This window comes from Rhagoletis pomonella, unplaced genomic scaffold (assembly GCF_013731165.1).
Source record: "Rhagoletis pomonella isolate Grant_MI unplaced genomic scaffold, Rhpom_1.0 Rhpom_scaffold_00011, whole genome shotgun sequence".
NCBI lineage: Eukaryota > Metazoa > Arthropoda > Insecta > Diptera > Tephritidae > Rhagoletis > Rhagoletis pomonella.
In genome coordinates, this window is record NW_023458565.1 from 9,217,262 (window position 1) to 9,233,817 (window position 16,556).

A 16,556-nucleotide genomic window follows, 5' to 3' on the forward strand; every position below is an offset into this window, starting at 1 on the left:
ATATTTATAAGTTGATTTGGTAACTCTTATAAGGGAAACACAACCCGGAATTTCTCTGCACACGCCACTGTTATAGGACCTCAAAACCACACAAAAACATTACGCAATATCGGGCTTGCGACGAGCGTTTGTATTGTGTATGGGGTCGTTTGTACTAAAATAAAAATTATTTTGATATTTTGCTCATGCTTGTTATTATACAATAATTTGTGCTTCGTATGGCGACCACTGCGAAATATTTAGTCTAGTTTTGATTTTGGTGTCCAGATCGTGCTGTAAAATATGGGTAAAACGTTGAAAAAAATTATTTTTTTTAATTTAGTTTTTTTTTACGTTTTAAAGCTGAAGCTATCAAAATATACAAGGCACATTCATATTTCTTGCACATATTTACTTGAGTAACGTTTCTTCAAAATAAGATTTACGCAATTTTATGCTCTCTTTAATTCCACAATATTGACTTGTACAAGTCTCGGGTTGCGCAAGGATTTTGTGTGGTTTAGGGGCCCTATAAGTTTGTTTTTCATTATGCAAATAAGCAGAAAGAAGCAAGAAATATATATATTTTTTTTATAACTATGGATTTAATTATAAAATTTTATTTATAATTTGTTCTTAAAATAATAGTTTAACCAACAACAGTTTTGTTTGCTTTTGATACTTTTTCTGCTTAGCAACTGATACATTTTTTTCAAGCTCGCGGCAACGCTGATTACGATGTGTGTTTATGGCGAGATGTTAACTTCATGTTACCGTAGTGGACGTGATGTTAACTCCTCTGCTCTGTTCCGGGTCGCCATGTTATTCATAGCGGTCGTAATGTTAACTTCTCTGCTCTGGTCCGGGTTGTAATATTACGTCCGCCGAAGAAAAATAAATTTGTATTTGGTGAGTCTTCTGTATACTGTTTATTCTGTGATCCTAGGTAGTAGGGGAAATATATATAGAAAGCATACCAAGACTGTCCCCAATCCCGTATTTGGCACGGATGAGTATAAGAGAGGCATTGTTTACCAGCTTGAGAGAATCTTTGCTGATCTTTTAAAGTTTACACCAAAAAGTAGGAATAGATAAAGGGTCGAATATTCACGTACTTAATAGTGGTCATTACACGTTTCAAAGAGATACTCTTGCTTCAACTTGTTCGGTTTTGGATCTGGCCTTCTACAAGGGTGATCTTACATTTAATTGGTCCGCTGACAATACGAGGATAGTCGGTAGTCACTATTATCCCATAGTTATTGAAAATACTGGCGTTATTGGACATGCAACTAGATTTGTATCCAAGAAAAAGCTATTGGCATCAGTCAATTCTATGGAATGTGATGCAACCATACATGACTTTGAAATTAAGATCAGTGAGGAAAATTTTAATTCGACTTACACGATCAATGAACGTAGATGTCCAAAGGCCTGGTGAAATGAGGACGTGTTAAAACATAGACTTTTGGTGATTGCTTTCAAAAAGGTTAAAGATTATCCATGTCCTGATAACACAACATTTTGGAATACAACATTATTAGAATACAATTTGGCGTTTTGTGCATTTAACTCGGCCCTGGCCATTAACTTAAAACAAAAAAAAAATAATAAAAATAAAAAGTTTTAAAAGAAAAAAAACTAAATATGAATATGAAAACTCCCAGAGTTAACTTGGTTGGATACACTCTTTTGGTTCGTATCCACATTTTGAAGATTTTTCTTTGGGAGTCGTTTGATGTCTTTTGCACAAATGTCTAGAGTCATCGGAATTCAGAATTACTCCAGGTTCTCTATGATATCATCATCTGTCATCTTCAAGGGTTACTAACCGAAACAACTTGCTATGTGTAATTAAAATCGGGTAGGTTCAGAAGACGCAGCATTTGAGCGCAACCGTTGCTAAAAAAACTAGTGGTCGTAATGCGTCTTCTGAACGGCTTGATACATTAGCTGTCAAATTCAACTGTTCAGAAAAATTTTACGATCATCTAACAATCAAGTGTTCAGTTGATCAGAAGTACAAACAACGCGTTCAGAAGATGCAAACGCAACAGTACTGAGCTGTTGCACCTTCTGAACTTGCCCAACCTCAACGTAGAACTCCATAAGAAGCTTTTCGGGCGTTGTGTTTTAGCTGAATATAGCGTTTAGAGCCTGAAAAGCTTGTTGTAGAGTTCAACTCTAATAGCCAGTCCCACGAAAGCAATTTAAGTGAAATATGATTTTTTTATTTGAATTAAATATGAAAACTGACAGAAGGAAAAAATAATTTTCCACTTAAATTACGGGTGAAACCGGCAACTATTTAACGGCGAGTAATTTCGGATATCTTACTTATATTTAATAAGAAAAACTTAAAAAAAATTATCTTCATACGTATGTATGTAATCTTTAAAAATTGTGAAAATCCTTAGGATGGGTATTGGGCTGAGCTTATGTCATACAGAGCCAACCCATATTATTGTACCGTTCTTACAACTAAATCTTATGCATACATTGTAAAAGAAGTTAAGAAATATTAAAATTACTTTAAGCTAGTGCATGTCTTTACATATTTACTTGCTTATTTCAAGCCGGTAGTGCCGATTCCAATGCGGGCTCATTGGTTGTTGTTGCTGTTGTAGCGGACTCAATTTTCTCCTCGCCCTGTTCATCTAGTTCCGGTCTAGTATCGAAATCATCTGGCAAATCACAGCCCAAGTATGCCTCATTATCTACACAATACTTTATGCATGTACGCCAACAGTGATCTAAGTAAAGCAGATGCGGATTTCCAAATATAAACATAAGATAACGAGCTCTAGAAATGGCAACATTCATGCGTTTAGCACTCTGAACAAAACCAAGCGCATGACGCAAATCACTACTGATTAATTTCTGTGAAGAGCGCACTGTAGAGATGAGAATAATGTCACGCTCCTAAAAATAAAGTCGAAGAAAAAAAGCGGCGTTATGCGTATAAAGAACCAGTAATTTATTATTAGATTTCATATGTACCTGTCCTTGAAATTCTTCGACAGAACCAATTTTTGGCATAGCAATATCTGCTTCGATGAAAAGAGTGCGCAAATGTTTCACTTGCTTCATATATGGTGTTATAATGCCAATATTTTCAGGTTCAATACCTTGACGATATAACTTGATGGTCATAAGGAATACCTGAAAAATGGGTAGACATACAGATGCCAATTAAAAAAAATGGTTTCTGCGTTCATTTCTCCTAAATATAGTGCTTACATTTCTCGCTTCGAGCGGATTGAACCACGAAGGTGAATCGGATTCCTGTTTATTTTCACTGCGTGTGCCATAGAAGAAAATACCATGCGATTTAGGTCGTTTCTCTGATGTGGGTAACAGTACATCAAGCTTCTTCAACATCTCAGCCTCGCGCGAATCTTTCTCATTCACCATGGCACGCAACTCAGAGTCATAGAACAATTCGCTGTATACATTCAATATGGAGGGCAAGGAACGGTAATTGTAGAGCAACTTTGTAACCAAACGCGGGTCGAAACCCGAAGTGTCAGGAAATCGCATTACGTCGCGTAAATATGGCGTACGTCCTAATATGCGTTCCAGAAGTGAAAGCGAGAGGCCGTGTTCAGAAGCAAATCGATTGATAACAATCGCTTGCAATTGATGTGGATCACCGGCCAATATAACTTGACCACGTTTCTGAGCAACCAAGCATACGGGTACCATAACCTCCGGTTCAGTACACTGACCAGACTCATCGATTAGTACATGTGTAAAATGGCCAGGTGGAAAGCCCATTTGCAGAAAATTACCGAGCGTAGTGCATGTGCTGATGGTGAGACGATGACGGCCCAGGTATTTCATTTGACAACGCAGTTTCATGCCCGATTCAGTAACAATCATCTGCAAAGAGAAAGTGCTTTGTTTTAGAAATCTTAGATCGCATTTAATTGAATTGTACATACCGAATCATCACAGGTGCCATCGGCAGCCATATCCACCGTGGCACAATAAGGCATTAAATGCTCCGGTATCATTTCCTTTTCAATTTGATTTTGTGATACTAAACGTACAAAATCACCCGGCTGTAATTGTTTGCTTGCTATCAAACGCGTTGCTATCAGATCTGCTGAACCATTCGATGGTGTGCCTATGAGTAGGCGTGAACTAGGTATGTGCTTAATCAGTTGCAGCATGGTTTCAACTAGTGTCATTGTCTTGCCGGTGCCTGGCGGTCCAAATATTACATAGGGCATATTTTGCGATTCGCCACGCAAGATATTGCGTATGGCGCGCTTTTGGATAGGATTCAGCTCCGGATTAAACCAAGGACACTGTGTGCCTTTGAGCATGAGATTATCATCGCTGTCTAATTCAATTGGTAACTGCGGCTCGTCACGTGTAAACACACGCGAAGGGAAAAGGAATTGTTCGCCCACGTGCTTTATTATACGATTGACTGCGTAGTGTTGCTTGCGAAAAGCAAAACGCGAAAAGTAGAATTCCAATCGAAAGTCTTCTCCATTGTATTTTGATTGAAAACCTTCGTTGAATTTGAGTAGTACGCGATTGAAGAGTACTTTGTGAATGACACCGTCATAGCTTCGCTTATCATCTTCGTTGGACCAAGGATTAATGGCGCGTACAGTGTCGCCAATAACGAGTGATGGTCGACGCTCAGAGAGATTTTCAATAGTGAGTGACAAAAACTCGCCGTCGCGGGTAAAATGCGCACGCTCACGATCGTAGTTTCGGAAATTCACAAAATATTCAATTTCCTCTAAATATACTAGCGTTTGAAACCGTATGGCGTAATTCTTTATACTGAGTTCTTCTTTCAAGCATGGAAACATACTTTCCACGTTATCCATCATTTCCTGTCGACTGGATGCTGTCAAGTAGGTATTACGCAAACGTTCGGGCACCTCATAGAAAGCAATGCGATGTGCTAGGAAACGGCGCTTTGTTGCCAAACCAACGCCTGGTATAACTTCCCCTTTATTGGACCACACTTGATTGGCGTAATGACGGGAACGTTGTCGCAAATTATGTGAACTACCACTCGATGAATTTGTAATGCTATGAGTAGGCTGAGCTCGCGCTGCCTCGGCTTCGGCTTCCGTCTCGCACACAACCAACAAAATTGAGCGCTTTACGCGGAACGTTTCAAATTTAATTACAAACACTTCTCGAGATTCGCCATAGAATTTAGATTCAACTTCAAATACTAGTGTGCGACTGCTATTTCCTGGGAGTTCAAAAGCGGTGGCATTGGGATCTGGATCTACAAGTCTAACTTGTGAATCACGTCTACGACCCAAAAATTCGATTGAAAGCACACGCAATTTACGCTCAACATTGTTTTTAATGAGCATTTCAACCTTTTGAGACTGAAAAGTACTAGCTAAAACACAACGTTGATCTTCGGAGACTGTAATTGCATGTTTACTCTCGTTGCGGGCATTCGGTGTTGGGCGTCTGTCGCCATTTGTTGATGGGCCTGTAGCAGCCGGGCTAGTCGGCTGGGGTACTGTACGTTCCAGTAGTGTTAATTTGATACAGCGCCAAATGTATGGATCCTATAAAATACATATATAGCAAACACTAACTAATAAATACCTGTAACAGTTATAACTTTTGATAAAAACAAATTGGTTTTAATGAGGGCACAATACATGGACCTATGTATGTAGCTTAATAGAGAGATACAGGTTACCCATAAACGTCCCCAAGATGAGGCTCACTGCACGGTAAGAGGCTACTTGCACAAGCTGGCAGGGATCTGGTTATTGTTGTCCCTCCATCGTTGTCGTCAAGCTCTAGCGGGAGACCTAAGAAGCGTGCAGCCTCGATAGGGTCTATCTATAAGGACAGAGGCGTTAGTAGGCTGGGGTTCAGTGGGTATGCGCAGAGATGTCTCGAGTCATGGGGTGTCCCTCCGCATGTCGGGCATTCATTTGGCACATTTCCATTTACTCTACTCAGGTATTAATTTAACCTGCTGCAGTAGCCAGAGCGAAGTTGGGCTATTGTAGTCTGAGTCCCCAGAGGCACACGAAGCTCTGTCTCGTCCACGTCTGGTGGTTGTGTGCCCAGAAGGGCATTCACAGGTCGAGAGTCTATATAAATCTAGACTGACTCCCTGTGAATGCCGTTCTCATGGCCTGTCAGTATGCTGTCGGATCCAGAGGTTGTTTTCCGACCCTCTAGATTTCGTCCGTCAGTTCATATAGATGCCTTGTGTCGTCGCGACCGTTCCTCGGCAAGCAAATGTCTGTTCGGGTGCCGACGTTGTTGTTGTTGTTATTGTAGCGGCTACTAAGCCCCGTTCGGGGTGGTTCATCCATCAACGTTGTCGTCAATTTCAGCTAGGGGGAGGCCCAGGAAGTGTGCGACTTCCACAGGGGCTGTCCATAGGGACAGGGGCGTTAGCTGAGTGGGGTTCTCAGGGCATATGAAGATGTGCCGGGAGTCATGCGGCGACTATCCACATGCCGGGCATTGGTTGGGCACATCCTCGTTGATTCTACTCAAGTAGGAGTTGAGCCTGCTACAATAGCCAGAGCGAAGTTGGGCTATTGTAGTGCGGGTCTCCCGAGGCAGACAAAGTTCTGTCCCGTCCACGCCCGGTGGTTGTGTGCCTAGAACGGCATTCACAGGGCGGGAGTCTACATAACTTGAGACTGCCGACGTCGGTGACACCACTTGCTTGCAGAGCATTGTGTTATGCTCCCTAATAGGGAGCAGGGATCGGGTCAAGCGATAATGATTCCGATTGGAATTGCCCCTGTCATCAGTGGGTACTGTGTTGAGTAGCCGCTACAACAACAACCGTGATTAATTAATTTAATTAGATTAATTTAAGGACGGGAGCGGTTTATTTAGCAAAAAATAAAACAGATAATTTCTGAATCAATAAATTTATTTAAACAAATTACGATTAAGTTCCAAGCAATGCATAAAACGAAAGATTATAATTACACCCGCACACAAGACCCACCTACGGACATTCGACCTACTGAACCCGAATCCGAGGCCCGTTTGACTCGTACAACTCCTAAATTTCGAGTAAATTACGAAAACACAACAAAATTGTAAAAATTCGCAATTTTCGTGTTCGAGTCAAACGAATCTCACACAAACAAAGTGATCTGTAAATTTAACCAGGACTACCTACCGACATGTATTTCGACCCGTTGAATCCGAAAATTAGGTCCTTTGATTCGTGCACCAAAATTTCGAGTAAATTGCGAAAATTGCGAAATTTTTGCATTTGTTTCACAATTTTAGAAATCAACTTGAAATTAGGAGGTGTATAAGGGAAACGGACCTCAAATTCGGGTTCAGTGCATCGAAAAACATGTCGGCATGTGGGTCTAGTTAAATGCACAGCGCACTTTTTTTTGTGTGCAGGTACACGGCTGAATTTCGAAAGTATAACACCCCTATGATGTAATCCGAAAGTTCGTAGTTACGAATTCGTAGCTCCGTTCCGAAAATTCGAAAATTTGTATGCTGTAATCCGATCGTAACTATCAACAGTGAAAGTAAAAAAAAATTGTTTAATCGTATTTGAAAAAGCTTTAACTTAATTAAGTAAAATAGAATGGATTCATTGGCCGGTGCACTTTTGTCTCAGGAGGAAGAACATGCTGCAGTCAACTGTTGCATTAATATACAAAGGAGATTGCTACGAGACAGTTCTGATCCATTTGGCTTAAATGATAAATATATGCTCCCTCTTTTTAAGGGCGTCCATTCAACTAAATATTGTGCTGCCTTAAATCTTGCAACGCTTTCCCAAAATTCCGCCACATCCTCTTTAACTACTTTTACAAAGCCTCGGGCAATGTTCGGCCTTTCGCTCATGCATTCCACCAGCTTTTCGTATTGCAAGCGATTTGTTGTGATTGTCGACTTGATAATTTTGTAAACATTTAATAATACATTTTTTTTTATTCACACTTCAACTTACATACATATTTTTGCGTTTCCACACTTTATTTTATTGATATTTCGCTTCGCTCCGACACCAGTTGCACTTCGTAGAAAATTTCCGACAAATACATACAAATTACAGCTACGTCAGATTCAGGCATACCAACATTACGAATTTCGAAATTACGATAAGGCAACGCGGATTACAGCATACCAATTTTAAGATTCGTAGCAAAATCGAATCTACGACGGATTACAGCATAGGGGTGTAAATCTGGGTCATTCTGGGTACGTAGAACCGACTATAGTGGGAACATTTGTGTTATATATTTGCTTACCCGTTCACATTCGATTAGATCGGCCAGGACGATGTCGCCTACATCAAGCTTACAGGTATTGGGCACAACATCGAAGGTAAAGTAACAGTCCTCGTTTAGCACTCCCCAATCTGCGTTCAAACGCCGCACTTCGCATTTTTCCTGTTTCAGTAAACGTGCCGGATGCACGCTCACTTCCTGCAAAACTTCACCTTGGCGATTCACGAAATGCTCATCGCTTTGTACATTGCAACAGATGAAGACACGGTCCCCTGCTTGTGGTATAAAATCTATTTCAACCGTGTCCAAATTAATATTCATTAACTTGTGTTCGGTATCAACGACTATAGCGCCCGGTTTACGCTCCATAATAAGACCGAGTATATTGCGTTGATGTGTGTTAAAAAATGTTGGTTTTTCATTACGAAGCTCTGCAATTTGTTCATCGATCTGAGAAGATAAAGGAGGGTACATTTTATTTCATAATATGTCGGTGATGTGGTTATTGTAAGCAACTTAAAAACGCATTTGCGTTATCTGACCTTCTCCGCTGTAGGTAAAGAATCATCCCAAAACAATTCTGATACTTCTTTGATTTGAACTACTTTGATGTGATCACTATGCAGCTGTTGGAATGCTAAATACTTGACATGACAGCCGACTTTCAAATCACTAGCCAAACCACCAGCAGAGTCAATGTCGAAAAATATAGAATGGTCAATGGTACCATGGTTACTCTTTAATGTCGTTATCACGCCTTAAAAATAGTAAAGTATGGGTAAGATTGGAAAAATACATGTATATGTATATTCTTATTTATTTTTCTTTTTTTTAATTACCAAGGCGCTCAAAACACGTATCATCCTCCTTATTATTGAGAGTGGTGTTAGTGTTTTTTGTTCCGTTAATAGACGCAAGCACATTTTGCATATTTGAGGCATCGCCAGATTTGAGTTTTTCAGTCTCTTCCTTTTCAATCTCGGCATCCAGCCGCCGTTGTTCTTCTTCTAGTTTTTCTGCATACATTTGCCGCTGCTTCTCAGCATCCATCGACTCCCAGAGGTTTTTCAAAAACGACAACATTTTGGCAAATAACTTTTAAACTTTATAGATAGCAAAATTATGAGTGTTCTCCGAAACTAGAAATCTATTATGCCGCCTTCCTTTCGACGGTCTCGTACATCCAGTCTGTCTCACTAATATAATTCAATTCCTTACGAAGGTTCTGCAACCGCTTTTGTTGCGTCTCTGTATTCGTAAGCTTGTATTCGTCTTCCGTAAGTACAATTGAATGACAACGTGAAAATATTTTATCCGTCTGGGTGTCCGATTTCTTAACCTGAAAAATGCACAAACGAGACAGTTTTTGCAAGCCTGCACAATGGATATGGTATATGTATTCTTACTTCACCGCCAATGGCTGTATCTGATGTACTCGGCAACTCCTCAGCTATACTTCCAGGTTGGTGCATGTTATACAAGAAACTATAATTTATGGCTAACTTCTTTTTATAAGAAAACCTAATAGTCTACCGAATTCAGGATAAATTCAAAGAGCGCGATTACCAAAAGGAAGCGTCACAAGTGCAAAAAAAATCGTTGTGCTAGCGGAACAGTACGAATGGAACATAAGGCGCCTCCGGGATATTTTTTAAAATGATGGAAAAATGATTTGGATATATTCTTAAATTAAAGGGTGTGTCAGACTTGGCAATAGGTTCTTTCCTAACAATCCGCACCGGATCCGGTAGTTAGAGAAAAAAAAAAAGTTTGCTTTTCAAAGTCCACTTCGTGCCCAGAATTTGAGAATCAGGTAAATCATTCTCTGCATTCGAGGCGAAAATCAAAAATCTGCCGCAGACAGAGTCAAAACGGAGGTCCAAATCGTTGCGGCACATTTTAAAAGTAACGAGTTGTTCCTTCTTAAAATTTCACCTTTGGTTATACTTTTCAATCGCTGAGATAGCTGGCATGCAATGGTTGATTGCATCTTTATTTCGACATACCTTGAAAATTGCTCAAAGTCACCCTTTGTTTAGCTAAACGACAAATCAATTAGCAACTTTGGTATTTTTGTTGGTAAGTCAACGTCAAAATCCGCTTGATCGTCCAATTGACATTTGAGATACCACACTTTTCTCCAATCGAGTTACGTGCTTTGCATTTTACTCAGACGTTGTGATTTGCGAATATTTTAAAATAAGTTTTATCAATTAACTAGGCGCCTTTTTTGCGGAAAAAGTGCACTAAGTGAAGCAGCTTTTGCTTTAATTTAACAGCAGAGTATAGCAGGAGATCGCAACAGCAGTAAAGTTGACTGAATCGCGGAGTTATTTCGTTTGCATTTACGTGGAGCAGCGGCGGCTGAACGTGTTGAAATTGCGTGAGGAAAAATGGTTAAGACTAAAAAGGGCAAGAAAGAGATAGCTACCAGCGCTGTTGGAGGCGTTTCGTCCGGTGATGAAATGTAAGTACTCGCAGGATGTCACTAGAGGTAAAATTCGTATAGGATTCAATGCGGTGGAAAATGTGCGAAAAAGTTATGGCGTCCCACAAGCAGGTGAAAACAAGTTTTTGATAGCCAAAGCAGTGAAAGGGGAGATTTGCTGCGTTGTCAAAAAGCATTTGCGTTTGGTGACAATTTTGTTTAGGGCTTATTGCAAAATCTTTCTGATTTAGTAAAAAAAAAGAATAATATAATACATATGTATATGTATATTATTTGTAGGGAACAAACCGATCTTCGAGAAGCTAACATTGACTCCGATGCTGAACAGGACAATGTAAGCTTGAAGAACAAAAAGAATCAACAAAAGACGTCAAAGAAAAATAAGAAAAATCGCAAGGATTCTGAAGAAGGGGAGGATGAGGTGGAGAGCATTGCATCGGCGGTGAAGAAATTGGATGTAAAAGGAAAGGGTAAAAACAAAGCAAAACCTAAGCACATTGGTTCCGATGATGAGGAAGCTGGAGAAGAAGTAGATGAAACATCCGTAAAATCCAAAAATAAAAACAAAAAGAAATCGGCATTCGAGCTACTGGCGGCTGAAGATGATGAAAATTATGATACGCCAGCTCAGAATGATGACCCGGAAGAGGAAGAGGAGCAGCCTTTAAAATCTACAAAAGATAAGAGTGCCGGTAAAAAGGGTAAAAAGTCTAAAAGGAAAGGAAAGGATGATGAGGATGAAGATTTGGACAAAATACTAGCAGAACTACAAGCAGAATATGCAGGAGAAGCACCAACCGAAGTAGTAAAAACAACGAATGTTGTTTCTCCTGATGATTTGGGCGATGAAGAATTCAACAAAAATAAAAAAAACAAAGGCAAACAGCAAAAAGCCGGTGAACCTACACCAGCAGCTGCAGCAGAGGAGGTTGCTGATAATGACGACGATGAGGAAAGCGGTACGGTGAAGACAGCTGCACAGAAAAAGAGAGAAAAGAAAGAACGACAAAAACGTGAAGCAGCTTTGGCCAAGCAACGTGGCACACAAGAATCAAAGCATGCTCCTAGTGAAAATACATCTGAGACGAGCGAAAAACCAATTGTGCAAGAAAAGACTGAAGCTAGAGCACCATCGGTGGAACCACAAGTTGGCGATGATGGAGCCGGCAATGAAGAAGCTGGGGCAGGTGCAGATGAAGAAACAGCCAAGGACAAAAAGAATAAAAAGAAAGCCAAAAAGGATAAAAAGGCAGAAGAGGAAGAAAGTAAGAAGGATGGTAAAAAGAAGGGCATGTCTGCGGCTATGGTGGCTGCTATGCAAGAACGCTTGAAGCAAATCAAAGAGGAAGAAGAGCGGCAACGACAAATTGAAGAAGAACGAATCCGTCAAGAAGAAGAACGCGTACGACTTCGTTTAGAAGCTATAAGACTAGAAGCTGAGCGAAAAGAAAAGAAGAAGCAAAAAGAAGCAGAAAGAAAAGCTCGCCTTAAAGCCGAAGGAAAACTCTTGACTAAGAAACAGAAAGAGGAGCGGGCTCGTGCCCAGGCCATGCTAGAGGCTTTGAAGGCACAAGGCCTGGAAATTCCAGACCCAAGTGAAAAACGAGCAGCTCGACCAGGTAAAATAAAGTGTTTTATTTTCTCTCTAGATAATTTAATCATATACTTACAGGTACTCGCATACGTCCAAAGAAAAAGGGCCCAGCAAATCAAGAACAAACAGAAGCTGAAGCTAAGGCTGCCGAAGTGGCCGCAGCAGCCGCCAATGCTCAACAACAGGCAGCAGAAAAACAAGAAGTTGTAAAAGAATCTTGGGATGCAAGTGATTCAGAGGAAGAAGCAAATGGTGATGATGATACTTCGCAAGCTACAACCACTACCACGAACAATGATGAAAAATCCAATAGCGGTGGCGAAACAGCAACCACTGGCGCAGCAGCAAATGCTGATGAATCCTCTGATGATGAGTCGGACGAAGATGATGATTCTGACGATGAATCTGAAGGCTCAGCGTCCGAATCAGAAAAGGAGGAAGCTATTAATGCGAATGATGCCGAAGCACGTCGTTTACGAGCAGAAGCGCGTATCCTAAAGCGCCAAGACGATGCAGAGAAAAAACGTACGGTAGATGATTTGCGTGCCGCTGTAGTGTGTGTGCTTGGTCATGTCGACACAGGTAAAACAAAAATTCTCGACAAGTTGCGTCGCACCCATGTACAGGACTCCGAGGCGGGCGGTATTACCCAGCAGATCGGTGCAACTAATGTACCAATCGATGCAATAAAAGAACAAACTAAGCCGGTTTTTAATTCGTCTAGTTTCGAGTTTAGATTGCCTGGCTTATTGATCATTGATACACCCGGTCACGAATCGTTCAGCAATTTAAGAAATCGTGGATCATCACTCTGTGATATTGCCATTTTAGTGGTGGATATTATGCACGGCCTGGAGCCGCAAACTATCGAATCAATAAATTTGCTTAAGAAAAAGAAATGTCCCTTCATAGTTGCTCTGAATAAAATTGATCGATTGTACGACTGGAAAGTAGTGGCGCGACGCGACGTACGCGATGTAATCAAAGAGCAGCAAGCTAATACCCAGCTTGAGTTTAAGCAGCGTTCGAAAGAGGTGATTCTTCAATTTGCTGAACAGGGTCTTAACGCAGCGCTGTTCTATGAAAATCCCGACCCGAAGACTTATGTTTCATTGGTGCCCACCAGTGCTATAACCGGTGAAGGTATGGGTAATCTACTATTTCTTATAGTTGAGTTTTGCCAAAAGATGTTGGCTAAACGCTTGATGTACTCGGAGGAATTACAAGCGACAGTACTGGAAGTCAAAGCCATTCCGGGTCTGGGTACTACAATCGATGCCATTTTAATAAATGGAAAACTGCGAGAAGGCCAAACCATGATATTAGCCGGTACAGATGGGCCAATTGTCACACAAATACGTTCTCTATTGATGCCACAACCAATGAAGGAGTTACGTGTTAAAAATGCATACATTGAATACAAAGAAGTAAAGGCGGCGCAGGGTGTCAAAATTGCTGCTAAAGACTTGGAAAAGGCTATTGCTGGTATTAATTTGCTTATAGCCAATAAACCAGATGAAGTCGAAATTTGCAAGTAATTTACCTCTGATTAGATTTGTTGTTTGGCAAACTAAGTATTTGAATGCTTTGAACGATTGCAGGGAAGAAGTGGCGCGTGATTTGAAGAGCGCTTTAAGTCATATAAAACTTGCACAAACTGGTGTATACGTGCAAGCTTCCACTCTGGGTTCGCTGGAAGCATTGTTGGAGTTTTTAAGGACATCCAAAATTCCGGTAAGTGCTTAATATTTTGATATAAGAGTTTTTAAAAATTTTAAGGAAGGATATATATTTTTACTAGTATACATACCATAAAAGCAAGCTTCATAAAACTTTTTTGAAAACTAATCGCGGTTAAGTGATGTAATTTTAAGTAAAGTAAAATATTCTGCGGGTTATTATGTGATAAGTGTTGAAATCCGTGATGGAAAGTTGGTGTTAACAACTAAAAAAAAGAACTGAAATGGAATGCAATTTTTTTCTGTGTCATACCATTGCAATCATCCGCGTTACCGCTACTGTTATAGAATTGATATACTCCTTATCACTATTTTATCATTTCACAATTCTAATCCAACGGCTTAGAACAGAACAGAGCAAAACCACATTGGAGTTTAACCCAAAACCGATGTAATAGATCATTTGTCAGGAGGTAATATGACACATTCAACGGATGACTACATATTTCGATATCGGTTAGCTTTTAAGTGTGGCTAAGTAACCGTAACTGCAAAGATTTATTTCCGGCCAAGGGTTTCCCTCAGAAATTATGTATCGGTTACAACAAAAATTTTAGAACTCGTTTGTTTAGTTCATATTGAGCGGAAATCCCAGATGAGAATTTTGGGAGGGTCGACAAAGAGAAAACCCGAGAAAAATACGTACTAATTGGGTTTAGATCGGATCATTGGATCATGAAGAATTTAACGGTAACCTTAAATTTTTATATGGGAATTGTTTTAGATTCTACGGTTCGTACTAGAGATGGGCACGGGACAAAAATTTCAATCCCGATCCGCCCATCCCGGAATTAAATTTTTAAGTACCGAACTTGCCCATTCCGACGTTTTTCAGAATTATACCGCGGGTCCCGTGGGTCCCGAAATTTATCACTAATTAATTAATTCACATATCTTTAAAATTAATTTTGATATATATTTCGGTCTTGGAATACAGATTATTCTTACAGACTACTCAGCTAACACTAATTAAGTGCTACTAAAACTTAAAAATTAAGATAAATTTTAAATTTTAAATACATTAAGTTCACAAGAGCTAAGATTAAATACATCGCCAGTGGTGTAGCGCAGAGAAAAATGTTCGCAGATGTGTAACCAAGGCAGGGCCTGATTGTGAGAAATCAATGTCTAAAGCATTGAAGACTAGGTTAAGTTCAGCACACGTTCTAGAGATCGGAGCGTTGGCACCATAACTGCTTCTAGAGAAACCTATTTTAAAGAAATCCCAATGGCGGAGGATTCGCCATCAACACCACCTTGTATAAATTCGCATTGACACAGCTTTTGCAAGTACTCGGTTAATAAAAACTGCCCATCTCTAACAGACCGAGTATGTTCAATGCGTGTAGCACTGTGAATTTATGGTGGAGCCAACATGGCATCACTGCCAAATGCTATACACAGCTGTTTTGCTGTAAATTTGACATTTCGATTTTTCACTAAAATACGACGAAAATGTGCTGCTGCTGAGGAATTTGATTTATTTATTTTGTTATTCGGCGTTTATTTACAAAATAAGTGAGTCTAGTTTTATTTCACGATCTCTTCACTATTAATATCCAATTTCTTGCTTAGGTTAGCGCCCTAGGTCATAAGCAGTGGATTTGCTGACCGAATAGACGTTGTGTTTGCCTGGTGCACATACTAGAGGATTCGCGTCTGGTTAACGATTTGCTCATTCCCTTATAACTTGAGATCCTTTGAGGGTGTATATCCTTTGGTTGGTATACTTGGTTATATATTTTTGGTTTTTGCATGTTTTTGGTTTTGCATCAGGGATGTGTAGGATTGTTTTATAGGGAAAATGTAAAGATTATTTGCGTTGACCTTGTTAATCTATCTCGGGTTGTTGTTCTTGGGGTAAGCTGATGTGAAGGTCCTTATACGTATTTCTGGGGCCGATTTGGTAACATAGCATAACCCATTATGGATTTCCATTCACTTCGTTTCTATTAGTTTTGGGGAGATCAAGTTGATAGGTAGCACGATTGAAATGTGTTTATTGTTGTAGTTCTTATATCGAAAATCAAAATGAAATGCTTCAGTGACATATGTACATACATTTATACTTACAAGAGCACCTGGCTTCAGCCGTATATACTTTCCTTTACCCACAGTCAATCGCAGATGTGCACATAATACTTGTCCGTTTTGTTTCTATAAGGGTGGTTTCGATACAGTCGATTATAGGGAATTGCCTCATCTTCTGTATATAATAGTAATAGGTCGAGTTCAATAAAGTACGCCAATTGGAAATGTCAAGTGGAGACCAGTCCTTTTACACCTGGTATTTCTATCGGAGGCGTTCCTCTTCTGTTATCACCAGCGGATTTCGAGTTGAATACTTTAGGGCTCAAGCAGAGTCGCTGGATTTCAATTCGTTGCATAATGTCCATGTTGCAAAGCAAGGCGTGAAGGTCCTTAAAGCTTCCTTAAATTCTTTCGAATACTTCCTTATCCAACGCATTTAAAAAATTGTTCCTGAGCGGTTCAATTCTGCAGTTTATAATATTTTCTCCAACATTACATCAGTTAAATTACTTGTGAATTACCCCCTAGTG

General features: G+C 40.0%; 4 protein-coding genes across 6 annotated transcripts in view; 2 read left to right on the forward strand and 2 right to left on the reverse strand.

Moving 5' to 3' along the window:
- Nucleotides 1-652: 652 nt before the first annotated feature.
- On the reverse strand, nucleotides 653-9,312 carry LOC118746587 (probable RNA helicase armi). 3 transcript variants are annotated; one of them, XR_004993858.1, is made up of 9 exons: nucleotides 9,053-9,312; nucleotides 8,756-8,970; nucleotides 8,235-8,663; nucleotides 3,924-5,537; nucleotides 3,220-3,861; nucleotides 2,980-3,141; nucleotides 2,542-2,901; nucleotides 1,385-1,496; nucleotides 653-1,313 (listed from the first exon to the last, which is right to left on the reverse strand). XR_004993858.1 is itself a non-coding variant. In XM_036480426.1 (8 exons), exons 1-7 carry the CDS (start codon nucleotides 9,294-9,296, stop codon nucleotides 2,551-2,553), a joined length of 3,657 nt encoding a protein of 1,218 aa, XP_036336319.1. In that variant the 5' UTR covers nucleotides 9,297-9,312; the 3' UTR covers nucleotides 653-1,496; nucleotides 2,542-2,550. The 3 variants fall into 3 exon arrangements, 2 of the variants coding, with proteins under 2 accessions (XP_036336319.1, XP_036336318.1); XM_036480426.1 differs by having other exon boundaries at nucleotides 653-1,496; XM_036480425.1 differs by lacking the exons at nucleotides 653-1,313; nucleotides 1,385-1,496 and having other exon boundaries at nucleotides 2,347-2,901.
- A 36-nt stretch (nucleotides 9,313-9,348) lies between these two features.
- Nucleotides 9,349-9,808, reverse strand: LOC118746588. The gene is made up of 2 exons (XM_036480427.1): nucleotides 9,620-9,808; nucleotides 9,349-9,552 (listed from the first exon to the last, which is right to left on the reverse strand). The coding sequence occupies exons 1-2, from the start codon at nucleotides 9,683-9,685 to the stop codon at nucleotides 9,364-9,366; spliced, it is 255 nt and encodes an 84-aa protein (XP_036336320.1). The 5' UTR covers nucleotides 9,686-9,808; the 3' UTR covers nucleotides 9,349-9,363.
- A 499-nt stretch (nucleotides 9,809-10,307) lies between these two features.
- Nucleotides 10,308-16,556, forward strand: part of LOC118746589 (eukaryotic translation initiation factor 5B) — a 135,015-nt gene continuing 128,766 nt past the window's right edge. The window contains exons 1-4 of the mRNA XM_036480428.1: nucleotides 10,308-10,680; nucleotides 10,942-12,281; nucleotides 12,335-13,790; nucleotides 13,858-13,990. Coding sequence (XP_036336321.1) covers nucleotides 10,607-10,680; nucleotides 10,942-12,281; nucleotides 12,335-13,790; nucleotides 13,858-13,990 — 3,003 coding nt within the window. The 5' untranslated portion in view covers nucleotides 10,308-10,606. The remainder of the gene's footprint in view (nucleotides 10,681-10,941; nucleotides 12,282-12,334; nucleotides 13,791-13,857; nucleotides 13,991-16,556) is intronic.
- The window catches only part of LOC118746590 (ATP-dependent DNA/RNA helicase DHX36), a 48,598-nt gene continuing 47,428 nt past the window's right edge, over nucleotides 15,387-16,556 (forward strand). Inside the window, exons 1-2 of the mRNA XM_036480429.1 lie at nucleotides 15,387-15,513; nucleotides 15,571-15,715. The gene's annotated coding sequence lies outside the window, so the exon portion shown is untranslated. The remainder of the gene's footprint in view (nucleotides 15,514-15,570; nucleotides 15,716-16,556) is intronic.

Coding starts and splice junctions, on each gene's coding strand:
- LOC118746587 (XM_036480426.1), bottom strand. CDS start 9,296: ATGTTGTCGTTTTTGAAAAACCTCTGGGAGTCGATGGATGCTGAGAAG. Junction 8,664..8,755: donor CTTTACCTACAGCGGAGAAG/GTCAGATAACGC, acceptor TTATCTTCTCAG/ATCGATGAACAAATTGCAGA. Junction 2,902..2,979: donor TCGAAGAATTTCAAGGACAG/GTACATATGAAA, acceptor CTTTATTTTTAG/GAGCGTGACATTATTCTCAT.
- LOC118746588 (XM_036480427.1), bottom strand. CDS start 9,685: ATGCACCAACCTGGAAGTATAGCTGAGGAGTTGCCGAGTACATCAGAT. Junction 9,553..9,619: donor ATACAGCCATTGGCGGTGAA/GTAAGAATACAT, acceptor TGCATTTTTCAG/GTTAAGAAATCGGACACCCA.